The sequence below is a fragment of the Podarcis pityusensis genome (assembly GCF_964106645.2).
Source record: "Podarcis pityusensis genome assembly, chromosome: 10".
NCBI lineage: Eukaryota > Metazoa > Chordata > Lepidosauria > Squamata > Lacertidae > Podarcis > Podarcis pityusensis.
The window spans coordinates 31459179-31483482 of record NC_138035.1 but is presented as its reverse complement, the minus strand read 5'-3'; the positions used below and the strand labels follow the sequence as shown (position 1 = coordinate 31483482).

The 24304-nt window shown below is 43.0% G+C and overlaps 1 protein-coding gene across 6 annotated transcripts in view; it reads right to left on the bottom strand.

The window, feature by feature from the left end:
* CACNA1I (calcium voltage-gated channel subunit alpha1 I) overlaps window positions 1–24304 on the bottom strand; it is a 376571-nt gene that overhangs the window by 152414 nt on the left and 199853 nt on the right. For all 6 annotated transcript variants that reach the window (XM_080971347.1, XM_080971348.1, XM_080971349.1 and 3 more), the window contains 2 exons: window positions 6530–6642; window positions 5842–5975 (listed from right to left, as the gene is read on the bottom strand). In XM_080971347.1, coding sequence (XP_080827473.1) covers window positions 5842–5975; window positions 6530–6642 — 247 coding nt within the window. The remainder of the gene's footprint in view (window positions 1–5841; window positions 5976–6529; window positions 6643–24304) is intronic.

The following is a 24304-nucleotide window of genomic DNA, read 5'->3' as shown; positions in this document are numbered from 1 at the left end:
TGGAACAAGATCTTGCCAATATCTTCTTATATATATGATCCGTGGGTGTGGAAGTCATTTACTGCTGCTGTTTGCAGATGACTGATGCAAACACATCAGCAGGGCCAATTGTGTGGCTCTTTCCCTCATGATCAGCACCCACCCTTTCAATCATGTAGGAAAGAGCAACATTCATGGACCCCATCAGCAACTTAGCACCCTATAGCCATGCGGGAGTGCTCCACGAGGAAACAGCTTCCACCAGTTATAGAATCATAGAATTGTAGAGTTGGAAAGGATCACAAGGGTCATCTGGTCCAACCACCCTGTGATGCAGGAATCTTTTGCCCAATGTGGGGCTCCAATGACATTAAGAGTCTCGTGCTCTACCAACTGAGCTATCCTGACTTGAACTGTAGGAGAAATGACTATCGTTCTTTGGTAGACTTCTGAAAACAGTATCTAATAGGGCACGGCACAAAAGGAACGGGCCCAGATCTCCTCTGGCCTCTTGTAAGTCAAGCAGTAGCACACAGGCTATCATAGCTACATGTGAAGGAGGCCTATCTTATGAGGAGTGTGGTGGAAAGGGAAATTGGTCTGAGCTGATGCTAGGAAGGAGGAATGAGCCAGAATGCAGTTAAAGAGATGAAAAAGGATTAGAGGCCCAAGTGAGGGATCTTTAGGACAAGTTCACCAAGACAGTCATTATAGATGTGGGGTAAAGTTAGCTTGAATTTGACTACATGAGATCTAATTCAGGCTTCATGACATTAAGGTTGTGCAGCAGGTTTCAACATCTGTTTTGTGAAATACAAGCCACATTTTTTACCATTAATCTCTTATATATCTCTATAAAGATAGCTGCATTAAAGGTGGCCTTCCACTTTGGGATTTGAAACTGAGTCACAACTAGCATGGCAGGCTCACTTGGAGCTGGTTCAAATATGGGGATCCAGTTTGAGTTAGTTTCCAGTGTTTGTATCTTCCACTTTGGGATTTGAAACTGAGTCACAACTAGCATGGCAGGCTCACTTGGAGCTGGTTCAAATATGGGGATCCAGTTTGAGTTAGCTTCCAGTGTTTGTATCTTCCACTTTAGGATTTGAAACTGAGTCACAACTAGCATGGCAGGCTCACTTGGAGCTGGTTCAAATATGGGGATCAAGTTTGAGTTAGCTTCCAGTGTTTCATCTGTTGTAGGTTAAAGACATAGGATTGCAGCCCTACACCTACACACACACACACACACACACACACACCAATGGAAATTTATGCATAGGCTCTGTTGGGTCTGCTCATTAGTGTATCCCAAGTCAATGTGGGCTAGTGCAGTCACGCTACTGCTTCACTCTGCAATTAGGAAATCTGGAACCACCTTGGCTCCCACCTCCCACCCTTTCCCACCTCTGGAGTTAATCCTGCCTTCACTGTAATTAAGGGGAACATCAGCATCAATATTAACGGCGGTTTGCACAATCCTAGGGCCAATTAATCCAGGATACATTTCCCTCCAATGTGATAAGATTCAGATTGTTCTGAGTTAACTTTTGTTTATTATAAACGGTTATCAGTTTATTGGCAGAATCACGAGCAACAGAAGACAGTTCCAAGGTACCATTCAGAAGCAATGGCTTTTGGAGTCATTCTTGTAGGTGCACATGTCATGTGGATTTCCTTCCATCTGCTCATTAGACCCCCCCATCATGGCACAGCCTCTTGCTGTGAACAACTTTTGCCTCAGTTCTCTACAGCAGAAGTGGGTTTTTTAAACAAAAAAACAAAAAGGGCATCCATACATATATTACTTTGCAGTATATGTTATTTAAATATCCATTCATATATAATTGGTGCTGTCCCAAGGAGATGCCTCATTGCTTTTCTGTTTTCTGAAGTGTTGTTTGTTGATTTTGAGTAAGTTGTTTGTTGCTAGACACAGACTAAGTGCACAAAAGCTGCAATCCTAGCCATGTTTACTCAGAAGAAAGTGCCGGCGAATTCAATGAGCCTTACTCTGAGGTAAAATGGGTTAGGAATGCTTCTTACTGTGAATATTAAAAACCAATGGAATGCATCATTCATTATTGCTCTTTTCAGATGGAAATTAGCTTGGGCCATTATATTTCAGCAGACACATGAACATACGCACACATGGCTATTTTCTGAATAGAATACGTGTTTATGAAATAAAGTGCTGCAATTTTTTTAAAAAAAGGATTTATATGCAATTAAGTGGCAGGAGTAATTCATACAATACAGGACACAATGAGCAAATATCAGCAGGGTGCTAAACTGGCCCTGCCTGGTGCCAGAGTGAGGGAAACAAGACAGGATGCGAGTTTATACTGAAATGTGAAATTAAGTTAGTGAGATAGGCTGCAATCCTAACACCATTTACCTGGCAATAAGCCCCACTGAATTCAATGACACTTACTTCTAAGTAGACATGGTGAGAATTGCAGCTATGGATGACTTTGTGATGAGCCATTAACCACTTTATTAACTTTGTCTTTATGGTGTCACAGGACTCTTAGTTGTTTTTGCTCCGGAAGACTAACAGTGCGACCCCTCTTGAAAGTCTTTAATTTTGAAAGAAAACACACAGGGAAAGTAAACGAATTGTTGGTGGCTGAGCTATGCGCGTCTGTTGCATGCCACAATGTACATTAACAAATGTAAAGTTTCACATCAGTAGCCATTGAAATGGGGGAAAGACTCTTGCAAAACAAGCAAATTGCTGTGAAATGGAGAAGACCAAATGGAAATGGAAATGAATGGTGGAACATTATTTTCCTAATGTTCACTGGATATTTTCATGTATGCACAGGAATACTAAATGCTGTGTCAACATGGACTGAGAAATAAGGGAATGGATGCTGGAAGGAAGGAAGGAAGGAAAGATCCGCAGTGGAGGAAAATGGGATTTCTCCCAACACACCTGTGTGGCTTGCTTCTAGCGCTTGAACATAGGAGCTTTCATAGTGCTGTAGCCATAGAACTGCTAGCACATTTGCAAAGTTAAGCAGGGTCCAGTATGCTTTCAAATTGGATAGGGGACCATGTGTTGAGATTCCTGTGTTGCGCAGGGGGTTGGACTGGGTCTCTTCCAATTCTACAATTTTTCCTCCCTACATAATCATTTTTGGTCACGCATTTTTAAATATCACCATGAAATGAGTGAAATGTATTCTGAAGCTTTTGTTTTAGTCCATATGGTCACGTCAATGCAATGTCTAGCATCAGTGTTGGCTGCCGTGTCTGCTCAGGAAGTTGTGTGCCGGCCCTTGATTGTGCAGCGTAACCTTTCCCAGCATATGTTCTCCTATCACTGGGATGGCATAGCAATATGCAAGCTGACCAGGGCACATGTGCACACCGAGCCCATTGTACAGTTGCAGGCTCATCTGCATAGATTTCATTCGGATGAAGTTGAGGGCCTTCGGATGTTGAACTGCTTGTTGGAACAAGGCTGCTAAACTACCCACGGGCTGTGAGATAGTGCCTGACTGAATATGTTGAGCAGGCAGGCGCTGTTGGGGAAAACGAATTCCTAACAACAGATGGTATTTATATCAAACGTCTTTCTGGAGCTGGCATAAGAGGCTAAACTGCATTTTGGGGTTCAGCTAGATTTAGCTGCTCCTAGTCTTTTGGGATTCATTGACTTCTGACTGGGCCAACTGCTTGCCTTGTCCCCCCCCCCCCACCCATGGATTAGGTAAAGGTAAATGGACCCCTGACCATTAGGTCCAGCCGTGGCCGACTCTGGGGTTGCGGCACTCATCTCGCTTTATTGGCCAAGGGAGCCGGCGTACAGCTTCCGGGTCATGTGGCCAGCATGACTAGGCGCTTCTGGCGAACCCGAGCAGCGCACGGAAACACCGTTTACCTTCCTGCAGGAGCGGTACCTATTTATCTACTTGCACTTTGACGTGCTAGGTTGGCAGGAGCTGGGACCAAGAAACAGGAGCTCACCCCGTCACGGGGATTCGAACCGCCGACCTTCTGATCGGCAAGTCCTAGGCTCTGTGGTTTAACCCACAGCGCCACTCGGGTCCCTCTGCCACCCAGGTCCCTCTGGATTACCTGTAGATTATTTGGCAGGTATTAAGGATCCAGAAATCAATTCTGAATACCTTCAAGAGGGTATGAGTTTTAAACTGAAATATACATTTTGCATTTTGTGTGTGAGTCTTTTTTCCCTTTTTTTGCATTACTTGCTTCAAGAGCAAAAGATGGCCATAGATACAAGCTGTGTTTCCTTATGTGGGGGTGGGGGTCAAGAATAGACATGGACCATAAGGGCCCTGCTGGATGAGACCAAAGGCCACCTAAGTCCAGCGTTGTCTTTCCCATAGTGACAAATCAGAAGTATCCAGGAAGCCTGCAGACAGGACAGGAAGGTGATGGCCCTTTCCTATTTTCATCCTCTGGCAGCTGGGACTCAGTAGCACACATCCTCTGCAGCTGGAGGCTATGTATTGCCATCATTACCAGTAGTCAGACTCCTCCTCTATGAACTCACCTAATGATCCCTTTTTAAATTCATCTTTCAAAGTCCCAGACTTTCAATTGCAAGGAGGTTATAACCCAGACGTTTGCTCACTCTTGGTTCAGTATGATGGGGAATATTATCTGCTCACATGCAGAAATGGCCAGCCTTGGACTTAGGACCGGTGCGTCTCTCAAAGGGGAAAACAATTTCTCATTTGCACATGCCACTTAATTTGACTGTATGACATTTGAAATTGGCCAGCGCTGAACATTGCGGCTGGACTAAACGGCGAGGACAACAGAAGCTGCTAAACGGCAATAAAGCACCGAGGCTGATTTAAAATAAGCCAGGTGGCTGGCAATGCTGTGCTGACTCACTAGGCTGAATACAAGCAAATAAATGCCGCAACCATTCAGACAAGGGGCCTGCTGTCTGCTCAGGCTTGAACCCACTGCCAGTTCAGCCAGTGAGTTGCGGATACAGGTGATAGATGATTATTCTCAATGGTGAGGGGGGAAAGCGTTCCTATGCGTGCTTACAGGATGGAGAGGGAAGTCTGGTCCTCGGAGCAACAATGCTCTCCCCTTCATATAGCCCATTTTATAAAGGAAACTATTCTGCAAAGCTGCGCCCACCAACGCAGGCAGTGAATTCTCGCCAACCATTTGACTAGCAAATCCTTACGGGCCCCTTGCTCAGGGTGGAATGAGACACGTGAAGTGGAAACTAGCACTTTACTATAGCAACTTGGCTGTTAAAAACACTCAAATGTCAACATGTCCCTGAGGTGTGCTTAGGTGGGCCAATAGGATGCAAAGGCAGAAGCACAATGTTTTGGGTTTGTTTTTTTTATGAAGATGCTCTGAATGCCAACACTGTTAAAAAAAAACCCACACCGATTTGATCAAGGAGATTCTTCTCTGTTCCCACCTGCCTTACTTCCGTGCCTTATATTTTCCAGCAAGTGCCCATAATTATGCCCAGAGGGGAGCCATATATTACAGGGATCTCTGTGGGGAGTACATGTGTTTCTGTCTCTTCTGTAAGCACAGACTTATTGCATTTTCCCCCACAACACATATCCATCTTTTACAGAAAGCTGGCCATATGGTATCAGGGCAGGACAGAGTTGAGTGAACCTACCACCCAGCTCCAGACAGGCTATTCTCCTGGATGCAGCCTATTTACATAGAACTCAAGAGGAGCAATGAGACCACAGACTGAAGTATATGAGATTCAAATCTATAGTCATACTTGGCTTGGCCCTGCACTGTGTTCAAAGCATGCTGATAGATAGTGCCCAGTTCCCATATTGACAGCTTTTATCCAACGGTAACCAGAATTTCAAAAAGAAGGCAGGAACTTACCCAGCCATAACAATGAAGAAATCCAGCCGGTTCCAAGTGTCTCCAAGGTAGCATTTCTTGCCAAAGATCCCCAAGGCCACCATTTTAAAAACCATCTCCATAGCAAAGAAAATGAAGATGAAATCGTCAAAAACCTGAAAGACCCATAAGAATAAGTGAGGTGGGGTTCAACTTGTCTCCACGGCTATTTTCCCTCTACCTTATACTTCACAACATATTGAGCAAGTATTAATTTCAATACTCAGAACAAACATACACCGACATAACACTCTTCTTCACTGTTTTTGGGATGTTTCATTGTCGTAAATGGCAGCAGTCGCTTCTTGTAGCAGCAATGTGGTCTAGTCTTGCATTGGAAAGCACAAAAGCAGATGTGCTGGTTCAGACAGACACACCAGAAGTATTGCCAAGGCAGGCAAGGAAGAGGGTGGCTCTTTCCTCCCCTCCTTCTGTTGTAGGGGAGAAGGGAAGAAACAGCAGTGTTGCCTGTGTTAATTGTGTACAGGGCAAAGGAAGGGAGATGGTAGAAACCCACAGGAAGGTCCTGTGATAAACCAGTCTCCTTATTTTTGAGAACAAAGGGCTCACCAATCTACTCTGAAGCAAGTCTGAGAAACCCCAAGCGGGTGGGTTAGAGGGGGCAACATGGTGGTTCACCTACTGCCATTATGGAGAAGGAGTTACTTACCTGCAAAATTTTACATCTGTTGGAGAGGCAGTCCATATCATCACATGGCTGGTACATCCCAAGGGTCACACAATTCAGTAGGATCACCATCATACTGACAAACTCAAACCAAGTGGGAGGAAGAAATAAAGTCAAGGAAAAACACTTAGCTACAAAGAGTGCAACCATGTCCAAGTTCTGGCAGAATAAAAGCATTTAAAACACACATACAAATCCCATACGCAACAAAAACAAATCCCTCAAACACCTCACTTCAGACTATGCAGCAGGTACACCACCAGACCAAAGAGACTTCATGCAAATTATACATCAGGTGGTAAATCTGTTCCTGAGTAAAACCACTTCAGGTTGCTGATGGAGGAAGGAGGAAATCACATGGAGTAAAGCAAAGTCCTGTATGAATGCAAATCTGAATGCAATATTCAACATGAAAAACACAAACATCAATTTTTAAGCATCTGATAAATCCTTTTAAAACCAGATATAATAAACATATTTTTTATGACATTCTGCATGCATAGGCTGGAAAGAACACCAGAACAGTAGGTTTATATGAGGAGGATTCTTTCTTTCCCCTTTTTGTAGCATCAATTTATTTTCTTTCCATCTCGCCCATTAAGAAAACTCAATAAACAACCCTCCCCCCTGCCCCACAAATGACAAAATATATTATAACTTACAGTTACAATTCTCCTCACATTTATTATGGTTCACTTAGCATCAAACAACATCAACCAAAAACAGTATCATTCAACACACTTGGTACAAACATACAAACCCTCTTCATGCATTGGCAGACAAGCGGAGTTGTGTGTTAACACCCCATGCCAACCACTTCCATGGGTTGAGGCCACATCTGCAGCTAAGGAGTCTGCCAAATGTATGTAGGTTTCAGCTCATGGGAACAGCCTATGTGAATTTGGCAGGTTGTCCTGCAGCTGACATGCCTTCAACTCGTGAGCAGCCTTGGAGAGGGTCAGGGCGAATGTGCATAGTGCTGCTCTCCTCCCTTGAATGATCATTGCGATGAGTTTGACAGCGCCTGAAGAGGGCCAAGTTCAGAGATTCTGCTTCCAATCATTATTATTATTAATTGCCTTCCACATACATAGAAGGCGAAGTAGAAAATATAATAAAAACAGCTAAAAACCAGTTTAAAACAGCATGGAAAATAACAGAAAAGTAATGTTAAAAACAATACAAAGTAGACACCCATGGCAGTAACACATTCATTCAATTGGGAAAGCTTGTTGGAAACAAATATGTCATCCGTTGTTTCTGGAAAGTGCAGATACTGGGCACCTGTTGTATCTCAACAGAAATGCTATTCCACAGGAAAGGGACAGCCACACTAAAAGCCCTGCTCTGAGTTACTGCACTGGCCATGAGGCTTCCATAAAACAATTGGATTTCTGCCTCCTGTGTTGACTTCTAATTTGGTGAATTAATCCATCCATTATCAATATATCCCAATGTTTTGAGCCCTGTCCCCTTCTACTGGCGTTTCCCTATCTGTGCAATCTTTTTATTTCTTAAGAACTGCTGGATCAGAGCAAAGGCTCATCTAATCAAGCATCATGTCTTCCACAGTAGCCAACCAGATATCTCTGGGAAGTCTACAAGCAGGGCATGAGCGCAACAGCTCTCTCTCCTGCCGTTGCTCCCCAGCAAACAGTCTTCAGAGGCATACCGCTTCTGATCCTGGAGGTCATCCTGACTAGTGGCCATAGATAGCCTTAACCTGAATTTGAATAATTCGCTTTTAAAGCTGTCCAAGTTGGCAACAACCATTACCACAAATTGTGGCAGCAAGTTCCATAGTTTAACCATGTGTTGCTTAAAGAAACACTTGTTTTTTGTCTATCCTGAATCTCCCATCATTCAGCTTCACAAGATGCCCCTGGGTTTCTGTTTGGTAATAATAATAATAATAATAATAATAATAATAATAATAATGAAATTTTATCTGTATCTTTCTCCATACCATGCCATCTTCATCTCCATACCACAATTACTTGCCTTTCTCCCCAAAACTCTTTCCCCATACGGGAGTTGCTACAGACCCTTAGGCATTTTGGTTGCCCCTTTCTGCATCCAAAATTCTGTCAATCATTTCTCAGCAGCAAATAAGGAAGAAGTGTCTGCTTGAGGTGTATGTCCACACTGAAGCAATAGATTGAAGAAATTAGAGAGGAAAGATTGGTTTGGAGCAATTGTCTATCCTACAGTGGAGGCCAATGAAAACTAGATTGCTTTCAAATGATTCTTCTCTTCCTCTCTTTCACAAGAAATTAGGGATACTAATTTCTTCCAATTGCCACACTGGAAGGAACAGAACACTGGTTCATCTAAACTGTTATTTTGCTCCCAACAGTGACCAAAGCTGGATGTAACTTCCATAATGGGCTTAATTATGCTACACTTTAACTAGGGGAAAAATATGTTTCTTTACCCCAGCTGGTAATCAGTAAACATCCTAAAGCATGAGGATTGATAGCCCTTGTAATTGTTTTCCTAGCTGCTGCATGTTGCCCTGGCAGATGCTTATCAGACTAAATGGCAAAACATTCATTTCAGGAGGCTCATACCAAGATAATGCCTAATAATCAATAGCCAGAGACTCGGAATCATTTTATTGTAGTTTTCTGATAGTCCCCCCACCCAAAATGACTTTGCAGATTTCACTAAATGCCACTTCTCTTTGTGTATTATGAAGCACTGGAAACACACAAAAGCCTGGATTATTATTTACACTCCTTTTTATTCTATATAATCCTGCACTGATTTTCCCCCTTCCCAGACTGAACTATCCTAAATCCAGATTTACATTTCTGCTAAAAGTTTTCTAAATTGCTGTTGCACTGGCAAGCAGCCCTAAATTCAATGAAAGTGCTTTAATGCCCTTTGTTTTGTAGCTTATACATTTAAATTTCATTTAAATGAGAATAAAGCTCCTATTATTCCTCCTTGTAAAGAGCTACCGAAACCCATGAATATTACAATCAACATCTATACAGATAAAAGGAGACTGGGTTTTACTAGAATGCACAGTTTTGAGGAAGATTTAAGATACACTGGAGTCTGTTGCTCAGTGGGAATAGCAAATAGGCTGAGCAAGAAATAAGGAGAAGCAAGTAGAGGAATGCAACTTGATAGTTCATTCCTGAATGCGTTTACTTACCTGCTTCCCTCCAAACAGATGAGCTTGCAGGCTTATGTCCTAATCCTAAAGTGGTAAAGGATGCACATGCTACTGAATCTAATGGGACTGAATTTCATGTAACTGCCCTGATTCAGTTTAAGACCATGAACGCAGAAAAGCAAACACCCTTAGCGTATCTCTGGTTGGATGTGGCATTGCACTGATCATTGATTTGGGGAAATTGGGAAGGCTGAATCCAGACCACTGCTGCCCTTTGTCTTCTTCCCAAACAAATCAACAAAGCTTTTAAGTCTGGGAAAATACATGTGCAACAGCCCAATATATGTATAAAAAGGTAAAGTTAAAAGGTAAAGGACCCCTGGACAGTTAAGTCCAGACAAAGGTGACTATGGGATGCGGTGCTCATCTCACTTCAGGCCAAGGGAGCTGGCGTTTGTCCACAGACAGCTTTCCAGGTCATGTGGCTAGCATGACTAAACAGTGGCCGCCATTTACCTTCCCACCACAGCAGTACCTATTTATCTACTTGCGCTGGTGTGCTTTCAAACTGCCAGGTTGGCAGAAGCTGGGACAGAGCAACAGGAACTCACCCCATCATGCAGATTCAAACCGCGACCTTCCGATCAACAAGTCCAAGAGGCTCAGTGGTTTAGACCACAGCGCCACCCGCTCCCGCACGTGTATGTATAGTACTGGATTGAGTCTCCCACTCCAGTGATGTCCACAAGCATGCCCCATTTCTTTTGCCCATTTAAGCGATTGCTCTATTCAACACTATGGAGAAAGGAAAGGACAGACACTTAGGGATGTTACCATGGCAGGGCATAACCTGCCCCCTTAACTCTGGACATTGTGGGCAGGAGAGGAAATCCCATGGAGGAGTGCAGTTAAGATGCATCTCTGAGAAGAAGACTCACTGAGAGAGACTCTCCATAAGTTCTTGAAATATACAGCTCCCTGCCCTTTGCTCCATTTTTCCAATCTATATAAAGGGAATTGGGGACTTGCAGCATATGTTCCAGAAAGTTCTACATTTCTCATATAAGGTCTATACATAATTTACAGTGTACCCTCTTAAGTTCTAAAATAAGCAACCATAAAATGAGGAACTCCTTCCAACATAACTGTCCTGACATCTTGAATTCCTACTGGCATTGCAAAACAGGAACAGTTCCAGTTTCCATCCACCAAAAGCTTGGAACAAACATATGTACGTTCCCTCAGGGAAGAGAAGCTGGTAGCGGAACCTGATCTGCCTTGGCTTCGGTTTTTGTCCAGGAATGTTTCAGCAGCCAAACTCAATGGTCCTCTGCCCTGCATTTGCTCCGGAGAGGCAGCAATACACTGTGTGCCAGTTCTCCTTTCTGTGTTAAATTGTTTGAAGATTGCAAAAAAGCATTCCAGACTATCATTTGGCAGTCTAATGATGCAGAATGGATACTTCAATGGTGAAATGCACATAGATGACTAGGATAACATTGCTGTAACTTTATTTTAATTTATACCAAATATATAAACCTCAGGACAGATACATAACTACAAAGTGAGTAACACAGGTTGGTCAGATCCGCAGGATCTTCTCAGCAGTTACTTAAGCAGCAGACACCATCTAACTTTGACAGTCACATGGAAGCATGAAGCCTTTTCAACAGTGCCATCCTGTGCATGTCTACTCAAAAGTAAGCTCCATTGATTTCAATGAGACTTTCTTTTTAAAAAATAATGAGTAAACAGGTTGGAAACTAATAGATTTTCCAAGTTGTGTGTGTGTAAAATTCCTTTTAAATGCTTCATCTGAGATGCAGAGAGCAGGAAGAGGCTTTTCTCCTGCTTGTGGACTTCCAGGGCCACTTGGCTGGCCACTGTGAGAAACAAGATGCTAGACTAGATAGGCCAGCAAAGCTCTTCTCATATGCTAAGCCTCCATTTGCACACTACCTTGAAAGCATTATCATGCCACTTGAAACAGTCCTGGCTTCCATCAAAGAGTCCTGGGAACTGTAGTTTGTTATGGGTCCTGGGAGTTGTTAGGAGACCCCTATTCCCCTCACAGAGATACAGTTCTAAGTATTTTAACAATCAATCCCTCTTCTCAAGTAACTTAGGGCATCACTTTCTGTTCCACCCTGTGGTCGACACACACAGCTCTGTTTCCATTCTGCTGCAGTTGGGTTTCTGCCAAAAACTATGCTATTCACCTTGCTGTGTGCTGTGGTGAAATTACATAAATTACGTAATGAATTACAGTCATTACATAAGTTACATTGCCGTTACATTATTCCACCCTATTCATTTCAGAGGAAACACAATGCGAATTTGGGCACAGAGACATAATCAATTATGTATTGTTTGCAGACAGTGAATACCAATTGTATTTGCTGGATCGATCTTCGTTCTGGACAATTTCCACTCCTGTTTTTGTCAGAATCCTCTGCTGTCCCTATGGGGCAGTGGGTGACTTTCACACACACCCTTCAGCCTGTGGCACCACAGGCAAAATTTAGCAAAAATTGAGTGAAAAGCTGCATCAGTCATGGAGGGGCTTAAATATTTATATGACCAATTCCAGCATGTCCAAAAGGAATGACGAGAGATAAAATAAGTCAAGTGAGAAAAATAGAACTCTGTAAATCTCTCTCCATGTCCCATCCACCTACACACACACACACATGGAATCAAGAGCATTCAGAAAGGGTTAATTATAACTATCTGCTTCCTTCAATGTGTCTCACCACTGTCAGCCACAGGGACTATCTCTAGTCACCACGGCAACAAACTTGAACCAGGTTTGTAATCCTGCTTTTTGCTGTATCTCATTCTCCACCCCTTTCTATTTCTCTTCCCCCTCGCCACCCCCAAACCCTCTCCTGTATCTAAGCGTGTAATTAATTTCAACTTCTGACAAAGCCGGTATTCAAAATCCACATCATTCAGTCAGAAGTTTCATTACTAATTAACTTTCCTCAGTTCAAGTTTTCTAATTAGCAATGAACTTTCCTTTTCTCGCTCCCACCATCCTGGCCATCCACGTTCCTGCTGTTAATCTTTTTCTCTGTCCTGCTAAATCCCTCCCTCCCTCCTCCCTCCCTTCTTTTCTTCCTCCTCCTCTCATTATTAGTTTGTATTTTGGAACCCAGAGGCATACAGAAGTCGGTAACCTTTTGAGACAGAGCTGGTCTCTATAGCTGGGCAGTATTTAAAATAAATAAATAATCAAAGCCAAGAACACAGGAATTGTCACACTGGATTAGACTGTCTGTTGGACCAATACCCTCTTTCTGGTGATGCCATGCACCAGATGGTTCACAGGAACTTGCAAGAAACCCTATTGTGACCGATTATGTAATCACACACCCTAAGGGGAAGTTTCTTCCTAAAATACCATCCGTTTGCAGGTAGTTCATGTCCTTAAGGAAACAAAGGTTTATGTCTTATTTTATAATAACTTGTGACTGGGAGATGGACTACTCCAATTAAACCATAATTTACACACTCCACTTTAAACCTTTCTGCAGTTCTTCTTTCTGGATCAAACGCCTCCCCTCCTACTTTTCTCTTAGTCCTCTACTTCCTGCTGCATTGGTTCTGCTCCAGTAGCTCAGCACCTTATTCCCACATAATACAAATGAATAAATAAAATGATGGTCCGGAAAGGAAGACCATTAATTTTAATTTCTCGGCGAAAAGTCACTGCAGTTGGTTCCATCTGAAAGAACATGTATGAACCAGATTCATAATTCCCTTTCCATTTTGGTGACAATTACTGCCAATCGCCTCTTGCTTCTCCCCTCAGCTAGTGATTGGCTAGGATCCAGCTGTGACTCTTAATAAGGCCATCATTTCTATTCTGAAATATATGGGTAGAGCTTGGGACTGTCAACTGCTAAAAGCCGTAACATCTGAGACACTTAAAGAGTCCCAGGAACATTACAGGTCATAAATGGGGAGTGAACATAAAACAGTGATAATGCATATGTGCATCAGCATCAAATTCTGTAACATATCCCTGAGCTAACCCCCCCCCCCCCTCAATCTATTTTTAAAAAACCTTTTCATCGTTTCCTAGTAGTTTGGTTCATGGGTGTGAACGTTGTGATCCAACACACTGAATGCTATACTTAGACCTGGGAAAGCTGGGTTCATATCCTCACTTAGACTCACGCCAACTTCAAACAATCCTTTTCTCTGTTAAAAAAATTACTTAAATAATGCAGACGGAATTCAGATAGAAAAGAAATCCTGATAACACTTAACTGAGGAAAACAGAGCAGAAGCAGTATATCAATTGAAGAGATTTATACTTTTTTTACTTCAGACTTTGTATATAACAGAAAGACATCCAACCAACCAGACAGAGGAAAGGCTCCTCCACAACAACACATACACCTCTTGGGTAGCTAACACCCAGAACACAACTAACCCTTAAATTGCACACTGAATGTAGCCAGAAACTTCTAGCATTTTGCACTCCACCGGATCTCCCTGGCTAAAAAATCATTTGAACTTTCTATGCATGTATTTTTGTAGGTGCTTTTCTCTTTAAAATACATGCCAGTGCTGATTTGGCCCCCATATGTGTATTTTAATGAGACAAACATCTACAAAAACACACACAAACAGCACAAATCATACGAGGCCCACAGGACAATTAATTCATATCTGAGGTTTATTCACAAGGACTAAAAACTTAAGAATTGTTAGGAACAGCCATCACACAAAGCACTGGATCTCAGTCCAACTTCTGCTACCTGTAATATAAAGTGACTAATTGGATTGGATTATTGGACCAGAGAGGAGCAATAGATGGGCAGCAACTAGCCCACCAAGGCCTTTCTTCTAGAAAAGCTTTCATCACGGGTATAGCACAAAGCATCTATGTACACGCACAGCAAATTTATATAGGTCTTAATTCACAAAACCCCACATGATGTCTTAAGGACCACCTGATTCCTTATGCTCCACTTCAGTCATGGAGATCCTCTGATGGGGCACTGCTGGGATTTGCTCAGCCTTTACTAAGACCAGGTTTTTCATGTGACGGGCCCTGCCCTGTGGAACTCTCTGCCAGTAGAGGCTCAGCAAGAATAATCCTTGCCTACTTTCAGACATCTCCTGAAAACTAACAAAGGCCTCTGAAACGTGGATTTCTTTTTCCCAACCAGTTTTCAAAATAAAATACAGCAAAGCATCCTTGGTAGCTTATTGGCCCTCTATTGTCTCTTCTCATATAAGAACCTAGACAAGGAACAGGATGCCTTGAGTTTACTGCAGGACAGTTAATATTTCATTTAGAGCAGAAGCAATGGCTTGTGGTGTGAATGTTAAATCATCAGACAATGCTAGGCAGTGAAGGGCTCTGCCACGTCTCCTGTGGCTGCCTTCCCACCATTTTACTGACTTTCTACTCATCCTGTTGTCCTCTCTCTTTCTTTCTCTCCCTCTCTCTCTTATCCTGGCCAGTTTTCTATACAATACAGGTGACAGCATGACAAATCCTCCACCACCAGCACAGTCTGAATCTGTCAGTCTGGGTGAATAGGAATGTCTAATTTATTTTCCTTCTCAAATACCCTTCTCTTGCGGACAAAGGCTTTCTTTGCCTATGTACCTGGGGCAGTGGTTGTGAGGGGGGGAGGGGAGTAGACTTTCAGTAGACATCAGGTCTCCTCACTCCTCTGCAATTGGGTGGGGAGTGGAGACCAAGACAAAACATTTTTCAACCTCTGTGGTTTGAGCAAACACATTGTCAAAGTCACTTACCTCATTTATACCTCTGGGCTGACTCTGACATGGGCCCCATCTGCACTCTACATTTAAAGTAGTGCCATACCCCTTTAAACAGTCAGGGGCTGGGAGCAGCAGGGAGCCATGTTTGCTGTTTGATCTGCCCTAAGCTCACCAGCTGCTCCAGGTCAGTGTTGAAGTAAGATGCAGCAGCTAGTCCAGTAGGCTTTTGTAAATGGAATGGGTAGAGAGAAAGAGACTCCATTCCATCCTTTGCCTGGGTTGCACTGGTGAATGCCCTTTACCAATGTACACGTGTGCCCTTGTTTAGTCTTCTGAACCTGTCAAGGTCTTTCAATTCCATAAACCACAATATCCTTTCAGATCACCTGGCTGGCTTGGAAATACAGTGGTACCTTGGGTTAGGAACTTAATTCGTTCTGAAGGTCCATTCTTAACTTGAAACTGTTCTTAACCTGAAGCACCACTTTAGCTAATGGGGCCTCGTGCTGCCGCCACACCGCCAGAGCACAATTTCTGTTCTCGTCCTGTAGCAAAGTTCTTAACCCGAGGTACTATTTCTGGGTTAGCGGAGTCTGTAACCTGAAGCGTATGTAACCTGAAGCATATGTAACCCAAGGTACCACTGTAGATGGAGTTGCTCTGCACTGTTTCTGTAGGTTTCAGAAGAACATAGGACGTTGCCTTATATTTGGTCAGAGTGTTGGTTATCTAGTCCACTGCTGCCCATTCAAGCTGGCAGCATCTTCTCCAGGGTCTCAGGCATTGGTCTTGTATGCCACCTGCTACTTGATTCCTTTAACTGTAGATGCCAGCAGGGACTGAATGTGGGGTTTTCTGCATGCAGAATATGTGCTCTGAAAATGAGAAATGCCCTTTTCCTACTGCCAAATGGCCCTAAAGTATTGTTGGAGGAACTCCTGTTCTACGCTTTGGGAATTGCCCTGTGGTTCTGTCTTCTTCCATATGCTTTTAAAACATTTACATTAAACCACTGTTGGAGGTTATTAGGGAATTTGGAGCTTAGTGTCATCAGTATGCTGATGACTCCTCGTAATAGTTCTCATTTTTCTCAAATACCAATGAGGCAGCGGAATCCCTAAGCTGTTGTCCAGAATTAGTAATGTGCTGGATGAGAGCCAATAAAAGAAAACTTGGCACAGATCAGGCTGAGGTGATGACAGTTAGTGGGACTTTAGATGACGGAACTGGTGAATGGTGTACTCCAGATGAGAGTTTCATATCTTCTGTCAGAGCTCAGGAACTTAGGAAGCTGCCCCAATAGTCAAACTAGCTCAGCATTACCCATGCCCGCCACACCCTCTCAAGATCTCTCTTGGATTGCATTATAAGCAACATCTCCATCTTGTACACAAAGTGTTTTCTTTTCATACAGCACTCTCATAAGATGTAATTATGGCCACCAACGTGGATGGCTTTAAAACAGAATTAAAGGAGGATAAAACTATCAATGGCTATCAATGCCACAATGGCTACGTTTTCCCTCCACTGTTGAGGGCAGCATGCCTCTGAAAAACAGTTGCTGGGGTATCACAAGTGGAAAGAGCACTGTTGCAATCAGGCCCTACTTTTAGGCTTTCCATAGGCAACTGATTGGCTAGGATGAGAAATGGATGCTGGATTAGATAGGCCTTTGGACAGATCCAGCAGGGTTCTTCTTGTACCCTGTTCCCTTTTGCATGTGGCCACCTTAGCCGGTGTCAGTCTTCAGGATTTACAATGCATGTTTACTTGGAAGTCAAGTCCCAGTATGTTCAATGGGGCAAGCATGAATAATGATCTGCTGCTCTATCCTATGGAGCAAAATGTCTTGGCTGGCCATGAATTGGCCATTGTCTAGCCCTGGCCCAGTACCAAAGCAGTTTTTTTGATAAAATTCCAAGCTGGGATTTATACAGTAAGTCTGCTTTCTTTCTATCAACACCTGTGGCTGGAAAATAATCCAGTTGGCAGACCCATACAATGAGGCTGAGCCCAATTCAAATTCTGAACTTTGGTTGTTATGCATCCTTCCTTTGTGAGATCAGCACAGCAGCAAAAGCACCTTTACTTGAGGGCACCACCCAGAGAAGAATAACCACTGAAATAGGTACTTCTGTACTCATTCTGTTTGGTGAGGAGAAGAACCAAGAGCTAAGGAGTGTCTTAGCTTTGCTGATATATCATTATCATCTTTGCCTGCTTTACAGCCTAACAGGTACCTTAATTTTCTATTAAAAGATTACTATTTGTCCTAATATCTTTAGCTATTTGTTCAGCAGATGCCTTTTTGAGCATCCTAAAATCCCTCAGACTATTCAGCTGGCAAAGTTAGTCTCTTCCATTAGCCACACTTCTTGAATTTTTCATGTGTAAAGGATATTTCTTTTGGCCTGGATAAATTCATGTGCATGCTCACATAATCGCTGAAGGGGATTCCCCGTGCTTTGCTTGTTTTGTTTCTGACAGTCTCCTTTAACAGTGATGCAACTCTGTGTTGACTCTAGCAAAGTTTGACAGAAATGGGCCTCTAATTAGATCTTCAGCTTCCTTGCTGACTCTGTGCATTTTAAAGTTCCCAGTTTTCCTCCTCCAGGCCATTCCCTGCCTCCTCATCCCTCCAAAGTTTAGCACTGGTATGAAGAGTGATCGTTCTCTTCCCGTTTTTCTGGGCTTCTTCAACAGTTTGCTCTTTCTCTCCCTAGTCACCCTTACTAAAGTTGCAGGTGTGGGACTCCCAATCCATTTTATCCCTTCACTTTATTTTTAGCGCTCGCTCTTCCTCCCTCTTCAATTCATTCACATCCACAGCCAAGTCGCTTAGGAACAGATGAAGTTGCCTTATGCAGGAGGGTTACCAACTTTTGTTTTTGTTGGCATTTATTTATTGCATAAGGGACGCGCATGGCACTGTGGGTTAAACCACAGAGCCTAGGACATGCCGGTCAGAAGGTCGGCGGTTCGAATCCCCATGATGGGGTGAGCTCCCGTTGCTCGGTCCCTGCTCCTGCCAACCTAGCAGTTCGAAAGCACCTGAAAATGCAAGTAGATAAATAGGTACCACTCCGGCGGGAAGGTAAACGGCGTTTCCATGCGCTGCTCTGGTTCGCCAGAAGCAGCTTAGTCATGCTGGCCACATGACCCGGAAGCTGTACGCCGGCTCCCTTGGCCAATAAAGCGAGATGAGCGCCGCAACCCCAGAGTCGGCCACGATCGGACCTAATGGTCAGGGGTCCCTTTACCTTTACCTATTTATTGCATCTATATCCCATATTTCTTCCAAGGTGTTCAGTGGCTCCCCCCATTTTTTATCCAAATAACAACTCTTCCAGGTAGGTTAGACATAGTGATTGTTACTGATCCAAGCTCACTGTCAGGGAGGGTTTCAAGAGCAGGTCAGCAATAGCTCACAAACTATCAGTAAAGTTAACTTTTTATTCAAAGAAACAAAACAGCACAGGCCTAGTGAGCACAGCAACTCATTCCAGTAGATCTTGCCCCAATGAGTCAGTTGCAAGGACTGAAGGTCCTCGCCCTCCCACAGCTGCCTAAGTCTCCTTTTCCTCTGGGTCCTTCCCAAGCAATCTGAAACTCTATGCTGCATCCTCTTCATACCCCTACGGGTTCTGGGAGACCAGAGGAGAGGGGAGCTGGTTGCAGCAGGAGAGGGAGACCCTCTGGCTTCTTCAGCAACCTGCCTCATCTTTGCCTTTTAGCCCTCCTCCTTTCCAGCCTTTGCTTCTGCCTCTGATTCTGGCTGCTCTAAGCCACAGACTCGTTCTGTTCAATAAATCCTATTACCTCTTCAGCTTCCAACATCTCCTCCTCCCAGTCCAACTCCTCCTCCTCCCTCTGACCACTCATCATCGTCCCACCACCAATCCACTGGCACTGAGCCTTCTTCCCTTGGGGTTTCCATGGAGGTTTCCCAGATGGTGCCTCCCACCACTTCTCTGCATCCAGCCTATCTATTACAGTCACACAGTGAACTTCATGGCTGAGTGGGGATCTGAAGCTGGGTATTCCTGATCCTAGTCTAGCACTCTTAAGCAATGCACTGCAATGGGCCACTCCACTGCTTATAATAGCAGCATAACCACCAGACACCAACAGGTAATAACACTCAGCTCCAGAGGCAGTAGAACAGGCTAGCCCATTTTTTAATAGTAGTCTGGCAACTTCTGCCTTGTATTGCTGAAAATCATGTAAAATTTTTTTGTGCTGCTGGTTTTAGCTTGGGAACTGTTATAAACAAATGAATGGGAAAAGCATACTGGAGGAGAAGGAAAGCTTTCACACACTGAAAACTTGGAGGATTCCAAGGGCCAGTTACACAGTTTACAATTTGTAAATTCAAATGCTTGTTTTCCCTGTATACTAAACAGGTTGCATTTCTGCTATTTCTTATTTTTTTACTGGATATGCTGGTTCAGAAACATTTCCTCCCTGAGAATGTGCTTGGGCAAACTTATTCTTGCGGTGCAGTGGAAATTCACACCCACATCTGCAGACTTCGCCTTGATGTTGCTGCTACAAAAGGAAATAACCCACCTTCTTGAATCAGATGGCAAGGAATCCTATTCACAGGATTAGTTACTAGCTTAATGTGATTATAGCTTTACTGTATGCAGATTTTCAGCCTGTTGACTGTTGTTAGCCATCAGCCAGCACTCCATGCATCAGCACTGGTGACCACATGCTTGAGGCGGCAGATAATTTCATCTTCCTGGGTTCTAGCATAACCAGCAACCTTCTCACTAATGCTGAGCTGGACAACTGCGGTAATAGCTCATCTCTCCAAGAGGGTACGGGAGAATGCAATGCTAACATCCAATACCAGGTCTACATGTTGAGCACGCTACTTTGTGGAGCTGTATTGTGGGCAACTTACAACTGTCAGGTGCAAAGCCTCGACACCTTCTACAAAGTTTCAAACAAATGTGCTCCCCCAAGCCCACATTCCCAACATGTTTGAACTCCTGCCTCAGCGACATCTATGCTGGCTTGGTCATGTCCACAGAAGGAAAGAGGGCAGGATTTCCAAGGATTTCCAAATCTCTATGGGGAGATGGCTTCAGGAACCAAGCCCATTGGCAGACCAACTTCATGTTACAAAGATGCCTGCAAATGTGACATGAAGGCTGGCAACATCAACTCTGCCAAGTAGGAATCCCTTGCAGACGACCACAGTGTCTGGAGACAGGCAGTCAGGGCATGTTCCCATAGCAGTAAGCATGTGCTGCAACCTCCAATAGTTTGACTTCACCCCTCAAGGTGCACTCCTCTATTTTCTCCCAAGACAAGACGGATGTCAGCAATAACTATTGCTATATCTTTGCATCATCAAAAGATAATCATGAATTTTATTTAAAATACTTACATCCTATAATATCTTTATAGGACATTTTAGGTGATGATAAAAGCAATTAAAAGTAGACATTAAAGTTGGAAGCTTAAATTCTACACAGGATTTAATATATCTTATATTCTCCATAATAATCCTGCAATGCCCATCTCCACAGGCAAGAACATAACTACTTTTACTTAAAAGTAAGTTCCATTGTGCTCCAGAACACTTGCTTAGATTGCAGCCGTCAATCAATAAAGGTTCTCCTAATTTGTGGTGTGTGAAGCGGCTCCTATTTTTTCCTGGCATTATTGAAATGGCTCTTTAATAAGTCATTTCCTGTTCCCTCCTGGGCCACAGCCATTACTGAAATTGGCCCATTAATCAATCATTTCCTGATCTCTCCTGGCAAACCAGCCCTGTAATTAATTGTTTTCTCTTTGCAGCCAAAGTGATCACACCAGTTGCTTTTTATTTCTTTTTTATTTTATTTTTTATTAGTGCAATTGCAATGTAGCAGGAAAAAATGAAATAAAAATGTGATTTTTAAAAGAATCATAATTCCAGCTTTTGGAGAAGAGACTACACAGCAGGATATATAATGTAGTGCAATCAGGAAATGGAAGGCAAGCAATGTAGAAAGGTAGGTTTTCACCAGTCATGACATCAACTGCCTCATAAACCAATCTTCCCACTAGACAAGGTGGCACCATAACAAGTTAGAAAGGCTTCCAGAAACAAAGTCCTTAATGAGAGATGAAAACACAGAAACACTGAAATAGAGCTGTTCAGCAGTGACATAATTTGCCTTTGCTATGACAGCCTTCCCCAATTAGGAGTCCTCTCGATCAGGCATCCCCAACCTGCAGCCCTCCAGATGTTTTGGCCTACAATTCCCATGATCCCTAGCTAACAGGATCAGTAGTCAGGGATGATGGGAACTGTAGACCAAAACATCTGGAGGGCCAAAGGTTGGGGGTGCCTGCTCTCGATGCTTAGAACTCCAATTCCCATCAGCAACAGCCAGCAGGTTCAGTTGTCAAGGAAGTTGGGAATTGTAGGAGGCACCAGGTTGGAGAAGGTAACAGGGTGAGCCCATGCTATAAATTCTACAAAAAGGTTGTGAGCTATGAAATGCATTTGAGCTATGAACCCTGCTTAGTTGTCTCTAGGCAATTCTCACTTACCACAACTGACAGGCAAGTGGCTGTTTGTAAGCCTGCACTAATATCAGGCACCCTGAAACTACAGCCTGATTAGAAGTTTTTAGGATCTCCTAAAGGCAGGCAAAGATAGGCCAAAGTTATATCTCAGCAGGCAGAATATATTAAAGGCATGAGACAATGACTATGAAATTATAATTGAAAATTCTCAAATGAGTTTAGCTAGATAAGTAGAGGACCTTATTTTCTTCACTGCTACTGAGAATCTCCCAATTTCTCTGAAAACTCTCTTTTGATTCTTAGCAAGTTAGGAAAAGGACAATCCACAATTCCTTGTAGTGGTTTAGAAAAAGGATTTCTACAGACAATGGTTTAGTGAAGAGAATAGCTTGAAAATTGGAAACAGTTATTTTGGACTGAGGAAACCAAGGCTTCCCACTATTCAGATGTGTTTGCTGGCCTTTGTTTGTTTATGCCATTACTTAACAAGCCGCAAGTTAATGATAACTTGTCCCAAAGATGATCACTTAAATCTTAGCTAGTTTCTCCAAAGCTTGGCTTATTTCCCAGCTACTCTTGCCTCGTGCCTTTGTAGTCAGATGAGTGTCTGGGGTGCATGGTCAAGCACACTATGGTTAGAAAAGGGTGTTGGGTTAAAGCAAACCAATGTTTCTCAGCCAACATGAAAGCCTTGCTTCATATTGTGGTTTGTTGGTAAACAAACCATAGTTAACCTGATGAACAGGCTTCACATACAACACTATTGGTTGTAGCCAATGCTAATCATACTCACAGTAGTCTCACTGACATTAAAGGCCATCAGTAATGGTTTAGCATTATGTGCAAACCAAATCATAATAAGCAACTGCCACTGGACTGACACTCAGGCAAAGGCACTGCTTGTGAGAACTAGCACTGCTTGTGAGAACTGTGGGGGCCATTCATGTGACTGAGGCAATTTGTATATTCATAGTAGCTCAGAACAAGGGCCACCACAACTGCAAAAAACATTGTGGCTAAGCAGACAGCCATAGTGCCAAGGAGCCAATTCTCACAATTAGTACATCTGCTGCAACAGTTCTGCAAGGGCAGCACCACATGTTATCATGGTCTCTCTATGTAAGGGACACCTTCAGTTTGAACTGGGGCTATGGATTCAACTTGTCTGTATAACAGGAACAACAACAAGACATAATCATGTATAGTTAATGGAGCTGTCAAATATCTTGACAGCAGCCAGGGTCCAGCTGACCAAGATAAAAGCTTGACCTAGTGACCATAAGAAGAGGAATCAAGATGCTGCTCAGAATTGTTTGGCTTGCTGCAGATTTGAAAACAATCTAGCTCCGCCAGGGCCAAGGAGTCAAACAGACTGACAACTAAAAAACTACAAACCCCATTCTTCCCCCACAATCGGGCTACAACTCAGATCAGCTGGACATGTGAAAATATTACGTCTTGTTCACCTGTAACACATTTATGAAAATCCTAATTCACCTTGGGAATGTGCTACTGTTGTTCTTACTTTCAAGAAAACGAACTGTTACATAAGGAGATTTACAGCATATAATGGGCACTCAAGCAACTCATTTGGGTAACTGAAGTCTCCTATTATTCATATGAGCAAGTACTTTAGGCTTGCTTATTCATTTCATTTTTATTTATTTATTTTCACATTCTGCACTCACCATCCTGGTCCTGATTTCGGAGTGTAATTTGGCAACTTGATTTATAAGCTTTTTTTCTTCATAGTCATTTGCAGGGAAAAGGGGCCTCAAAACTACCACCCAAATCATGTTCCTCTTTCCTTATTCTGCTTCTTCTCCTCACAACCCCCCTCTAGCCCCTGTTGCCTCCTCGGCCTTTGCCCCATTTCAAATGACCAACTAGGGATTACCATGTCTACGGGGCATGTGAAAAGTCTGATTAATGATGCAATCCTTTGCAAGTCTTTGCAAGTCCTCTTTAATTGTATATAAAATATTTATAGACAGCTTTGAAGTCTAAAGCTCTCTCAAAGGTGGCACACAGAAGAAAAGCAATAGAAAATAACTACAATTAATTAATAAAACCCAGGAACAATTTAAAAGCCACAAATATTAAAAGCCAAAATACAGCTAAATCCATCAACCACAAAATAAAAGAAGTCATCAAGAGAAAGCCAAGGAAATAAAATGGTTATTTAGGGTTCTCCAATGGATCCCAGATGGAAGCACATTCAAAATTTGTGGGGTTACTAAGTTCAATGGGTCTTCCTCCCAGGTAAACACTATAGGGTTGCAGGCTACGGAGAGTTCCCTAGGATATGAAATCGTATTCTATCTCCGTGAGCAGATAATGCTTTGAGATGCTCTATT